The following is a 6,261-nucleotide window of genomic DNA, read 5'->3' as shown; positions in this document are numbered from 1 at the left end:
TAGTAACATCCTAGCCATGCCGTAAAGCAATTCCACCTCTCATAAAAGTTGGGCTTCGTGAATAGCTGCCACTTTGACGGGAAAGCGGGAAGGAAGATTAGAATGGAGTATTACTAAGAAGTCTAATACATGATGGTGCTTTGTTTCTTTTTGTTTTTACAGATTTGTCAGCCAGACTGCTGAAAGCGTAACTGTCCAGGATGCCCGTACCGCCCCCTCCAGCACCCCCGCCACCGCCCACGTTTTCTCTGGTGAGTGATTCTCCCTATCCATGGCCCGTGCACGAAGCAAGCTAAACAAACTTGAACCTGGCACACGTGTATTTGTTTTCAGTGTATTCACATTCTGGCTTAAATATGAATGATACGGTAAGCTTTCCAGGTGCTGGAGTAAATAAGCCAGAGCCTGAGATGCAGCAGATAACAATACGAAAATGTTTTGTAGTCTAAGGCCTCATGTGATGCGTAGGACACGCGTGGAATGTGGATTAGTTAGGTTTCCTCTGCCTCGTCCATCAAGGAGACGTGTCCTGTTCATTTGAACACGCTGGCCCAAGACGGTTGGCAGGAGCGGTTCTGCCCAGCCTGCACTGTTTTCAGCTTCTAGCCTTTAACATCTGGGCAGGATAGTCCAGAGACCCAGTCTGCCTGTCTGAAAATGCATCCATTAATGTGTCCTCCAGACTCACTTTCTTTTTCTCTGCCTTTCGCCATCTTTCTTCCCACTCTGTGTTTGACAAATAACCCCCATCTTCCACTCCCCCCCCCCCCCCCCCACACTTACTTCGCCCTTTAAATCCATCCTCGCAGTTCCATGTGTACTTTCCTAAGGAATTTCTTCTCTGGGCTCATCCTGGCCCCCTGATGGACCCATCCTCAGAAGTTAGTGCACCCTCTTCCAGGAAGCCGGCAGCCCTCCCCGCAGTGATACGGAAGGTCTCCCAGACCCACCCCCCCAGTATGTGAAGCCTTCACTGCTAAGGAGCCTCCCAGTGATGGGCCCTTCACTTTTCACTTGAGGAAACTGGAGCTCAGAGAGGAAAAGTCTCTTGCCTAGGCTTCCATGGTACACATTTTTTATAACCCATCTAAGGCTGGAACCTAGTTGGAAGAACAGACCATTGATTAGCTCGTTGCTATTCCAAGTGTGATCCTCCAACTCCTGGTTAGAGTCCCCCAAAAATAAGTACAGAAATTTAGAGTAAGTGCTTAGAAACACTTATAGCAATCTGATAGTGGTGTTATGTCTATTGTTTCTAAGATTGTATTTTGTGTGTCTTTTAAACTGATTCATTTTTCTAATAAGTCATTGTTATTTTACAAAATATTGGTCCATGACGGGTTGGAAATTTTTTTCTTAAAAATTCGTCCTTCCCGGGCTTCCCTGGTGGCGCAGTGGTTCAGAGTCCACCTGCCAATGCAGGGGACACGGGTTCATGCCCCGGTCCGGGAAGATCCCATATGCCTCAGAGCGGCTGGGCCCGTGAGCCATGGCTGCTGAGCCTGCACGTCCGGAGCCTGTGCTCCACAACGGGAGAGGCCACAACAGTGAGAGGCCCGCGTACTGCAAAAAAAAAAATTTGTCCTTCCCTTAGATAAGTTTGAAAAGCTGTGATCTGGCTAACATAGAAGGACTAGTTTATATTTCCCCAAAAGTATAGGTTTTGCACCACCGCTGAGTCATATGTGCCTTGATTTTTTTTTTTAATTTTAATGCTCGTGTTTAATATGTATTCTAAAAGTTATAACTAGCACACCCAGGGTTTAATAGTGAGTTAATTTAAAAGAAATGTTCACTGAGAAATAGTATAGTAAATAATATAGTGAACTGACTTAATGAAAAATATTAAATAATAACACAGGTAGCATAAGATGACGACAAAAGTCACGAAAGTTGTACCAGAATGGTTGAAGTTTGGGACACCCCGGTTTATCCTATCCACTCATTTCTATCCATTATTACCTGACTAAAAGCAAGATCCTAGAGAGACAGGATATAGAGACGAGAAAAGGGAAAGGTTGGTGGCCATCGTAGGACACCATCCAGTGGAACAGCACAGTCAAGAGATAAGTCAGCACCCAAGGAGGTCAGGTGTCAAAATAAATTTAGAGGCAGAACAGGAGGCCAGGGAGGGTTGCTCATCCAAAACCATGAAGAGAACCAACATGGACATGGCACTTAACCTCTAGACGCCTCAGGTTTTTTCATCCTTAAAACGAAGACAATAGGTAATTCAAAAAGCTCTTTCTAAGATGTCCAAGGCATGTTGTTAAGTTATAAAAACAAGTTTCAGAGCAATAGAGGATGATCCCATTAGCGAAAGCGAACTGTATATGCAAAGAGCCTTTCCGGAACTGGCTGCCAAGAAGCTCTTAACAGGCTTGTTTCAGAGGAGGGTTGGAGGCCAGTGGGGAAAGGGCATTTTATTTATTAATTTTTTTTCAACTGAGATATAATTGACATATAACATTGTATAATCACAATGATTTGATACATTTATGTATTATAATTACCACCATAGTTTTAGCTAACGCCTCTATCACATCACATAATTATCATTCCGTTTTTGTGGTGAGAACATTTAAGTTCTGGTCTCTTAACAGCTTTGAAGTATATAATACAGCATTGTTAACTATAATCACTGTGCTGTACATTAGATCTCCAGAACTTATTCATGTTTTAGTTGCAAGTTTGTACTCTTTTAACACCTCCCCATTTCCGGGAAGGGGCATTCTAGACCCCGCGTTTATCCTTCTGTCAGGTTATAGGGAAGGCCCCGGAGTCAGGCTGCCAGGCTTCGAATCCAAGCTCCTCCTCTTACCAGCTGGGTAACCGGGTTGATGATTTAACTTCCCTGTGCCTCAGTTTCCTTGACTCTAAAATGGAAGCCATGACTCACAGGGTTGATGAATTAGTATACATAAAATGCTAAAAACGGTGCCTGACCCGTAGTAAAATCTATATAAATGTTAGCCGTTATTATCGTGAGCAAGTACTACTTTATCATTTAATTAAGACCCTTTCAGCTTCATACACAGAGATTCTGTTTAGCCTGCTTCAGGGATTTTCTTAGCTCTCCCTCTGCCTCTAACTATAATAAATAGCTGGGTCAGGTATCAAGCTAAACTTGCCCAGGTTTACTCCTTGTGGCCCTTGCTGGCATCTGTGAAATCAGAGCCTTTCAGAAGGGCTGGGGCGAGCCTCAAAGGACTCTCAGGGCTGCCAGAAGTACCACTGGGTTTGGGGAAGACGACTCTCCCCGGGACCAGGCCAGACCAAGCCAGTTTCCAAGTGTGACAGACACAGGTACACGCCTACTTCCGACTCCATCTGCTGGCGTCTTAATGTTCCCACTCCGTAAAAGAACCCTGAAAAAACAAAATCCCAATTTCACAGTAAGAATCTTTCCCAGGAATTCTGAAATTATAGAAAATACCCAAAGGTTTTATTTATTTTTTATTTTTTGGCTGCACATCGCAGCTTGTGGGATCTTAGTTCCCCGACCAGGGATCAACCCCACACCCCTGCAGTGGAAGCACGGAGTCTTGACCACTGGACCGCCAGGGAAGTCCCCCCAAAGGTTTTAAAGCAGCACCATTGTCAGCCGTGCAGTCTCTGTGGGCTAAGCTTTCAAAGGGATTAGGGAACTACGTTCAATATCCTGTAATAAACCATAATGGAAAAGAATTTTAAAATAAAAAAAATTTTTTAAGGGATTAAACATCAGGAACACCTTAGCCCAGAGGAACATGAAGGGAGTTGGGGGGTAATGGAAATGTTGTATATCTATTTTTTTTTTTTTTTTTTTTTTTGGCGGTATGTGGGCCTCTCACTGTTGTGGCCTCTCCCATTGCGGAGCACAGGCTCCGGACGCGCAGGCTCAGTGGCCATGGCTCACGGGCCCAGCTGCTCCGCGGCATGTGGGATCTTCCCGGACCGGGGCACGAACCCGTGTCCTCTGCATCGGCAGGCGGACTCTCAACCACTGCGCCACCAGGGAAGCCCGGAAATGTTGTATATCTTAATTGTGGCGGTGGCTACACGATTGTATATGTTTGTCAGAATTCACAGGACTGTACACTAAAAGGGTGATTTTACTATTTGTAAATTATACCTCCAATCTGCCTTAAATTAAAAAGAAAAAAATCTCTTGTCAGTGTAACCAGAGGGAATTATTTTCTAAAATTTTGGTGGATTAAAAAAAATACAGCTGACCCTTTTTGATAAAGACAGTTTTCCTCTTGCACCAGGTTAGTTCCAAAAGACAAGAAAGAGATGTTCTTCAGAGAACATTCTAGAGGATGAAGCCTCATAGTATCCTGCAAATTCCTCTCAGACTTAAAATTCCCTGCTCGTTTCTAGCCATCCACCCCTTGCTCTGTTGGTTACGGCCAGATTGTGGTCTGAATTTTCAGAGACTTTTATCAGGGAGTGACTCTTCCTGCATTAAAAATGGACGTAATGTATTGCTGCATCTGCTCCCAAATGTCTGGGTCTTGAAAAGAGTGACATCGGGTCTAAAACTTGTAGAGAATTTACAGCCTATTGCCAAGAATCTTAATAACAGGCTCCCAATGCGCTAGCTGTCCCCACTGAGTGTTGTAGTACATGATTTTAATTCAAAAGATGAATACGAGTTTGCGTGTTTTCCTTTCAGGCCAATACAGAAAAGCCTACCTTGAGTAAGTCAGAGCAGGCTGGGAGAAATGCTCTTCTCTCTGACATCAACAAAGGGAAGAAACTAAAGAAGACAGTCACCAATGACAGAAGTGCACCGATATTGGACAGTAAGTGAAAAAAGTTATTTTCCATGGAGATAAATGGTTTATGACCTAACAATCAACTCTACTCTTCCCACCAAAAAAAAATTTTTTTTTTTTTTTGGTTAACAACAGCTGCAGAGCTAGCAGAATAAGGGACTGTATCACTCATTGTAGGCCATGGCTCTGGCTTGGGTTCCCTCTAATGCTACAGGAAGCCAGTATAATAATTCTTTGTCCAAGACACACACAGCAGCAATTCTCTGAATTATTCACAACTCTTTACAGCACTTTCTGGAAATTAACCCTTTGCTCATCTTACCACAGAGCAAAAGGCAGCATGAAATATGGAAAGAGGCCTAGTCTTGGAATCAAAGGATGTAGGTTCGAGCCCTGACCATCTCCAACCCTTTGTTCGAGCCCTGACCATCTCCAACCCTTTGTCTCCATTTGTAAAATGGAGATAATACGTGTTCCACTGCCCTCACAAGTTTGTTGTGAGCATCAAATGAGACAATGCTTCTGAAAGTGTTTTGTTGCCTGGAATGTATAATTCAAGTGTAGTTATGAATATTAGGGGGTTAGAGAGAGAGGAAATGAGATCACAGCTTTGCTTATTGACCCATCATAAATCTGAGATATTTTCTGGAACAAGGCAGGGTATGTGTAAACAAACAAGTACCCACCATACAGGGCTACTTATTAACATTTACAATAGAATGAAACATTACAGATGGCTAGAATCTACCGGAAGTTAATTATCGGGCCTCAAGACTATCATTTCACACTCCTCACTCATTTCCACTGCCAGCCAGATGTGCCCAGAATTCATCCTCGACCACAGATGCCACTTGGACTCAACAGGAATTAGACGGTCCTAAGCTCACCAGAGGGAGCTTTGTAGACAAGTGAATAACGATGTAGGACTTTAGCCAAGTGGAGGAATTTCTAGGAAAAGTGCCCAACGAGTAGAAGAGAAAGATCAGCGTTAGGTGAGAACATTGTTGTGGGAGGAAGGTGGAAAAGAGGAAGACCAAGACAAAGGCCTTTAAGTTTTGCTCTGTTACCGGGCAAGGTGGTGCAGATGGAATGCACCACACCTCAGTGGAACTAGAGGGCCTTTGACTTTTGACGAAGTCTTACCTCTGGGTCAGAATGCCCACAAAATGGTGTGGTTATTGTATAATCAATTGCTTAGTTTTCCTGATCTGTGTCACAAGGTTCTCCCTGGGGTTGCCCAGCCCAGTCGCTTCTTTCTGGGGAGCTTTGGTCCAACAGCCGTTGAATCGTGGTGCCTGGGATGGGGCCAGAGGAACTCCACAAACTGCCAACCTCTAGACCAGAGCCCAGTGGTTCTCTCCACTATGAGAGGGAGCCTAGGCTCTGGAGAATTCCCTAGATGTTGAAGGAGAATGGACAGTCTGGGGCCTAGTCCTGAATCCACTAGTGGAAGTTCATTATATTCTTCAAGATACACTTCTCTCGTTAAATGGGAAAGAGG

At 44.1% G+C, this 6,261-nt stretch overlaps 1 protein-coding gene across 1 annotated transcript in view; it reads left to right on the top strand.

Moving 5' to 3' along the window:
• Nucleotides 1-200: 200 nt before the first annotated feature.
• WIPF1 (WAS/WASL interacting protein family member 1) overlaps nt 201-6,261 on the top strand; it is a 22,512-nt gene continuing 16,451 nt past the window's right edge. Inside the window, exons 1-2 of the mRNA XM_007451069.1 lie at nt 201-251; nt 4,658-4,787. Coding sequence (XP_007451131.1) covers nt 201-251; nt 4,658-4,787 — 181 coding nt within the window. The remainder of the gene's footprint in view (nt 252-4,657; nt 4,788-6,261) is intronic.

Source organism: Lipotes vexillifer, unplaced genomic scaffold (assembly GCF_000442215.2).
Source record: "Lipotes vexillifer unplaced genomic scaffold, Lipotes_vexillifer_v1.1 scaffold645, whole genome shotgun sequence".
NCBI classification, from domain to species: Eukaryota; Metazoa; Chordata; class Mammalia; order Artiodactyla; family Lipotidae; genus Lipotes; species Lipotes vexillifer.
The sequence above is the reverse complement of the archived record's forward strand: the minus strand, read 5'-3'. Positions and strand labels throughout refer to the sequence as shown.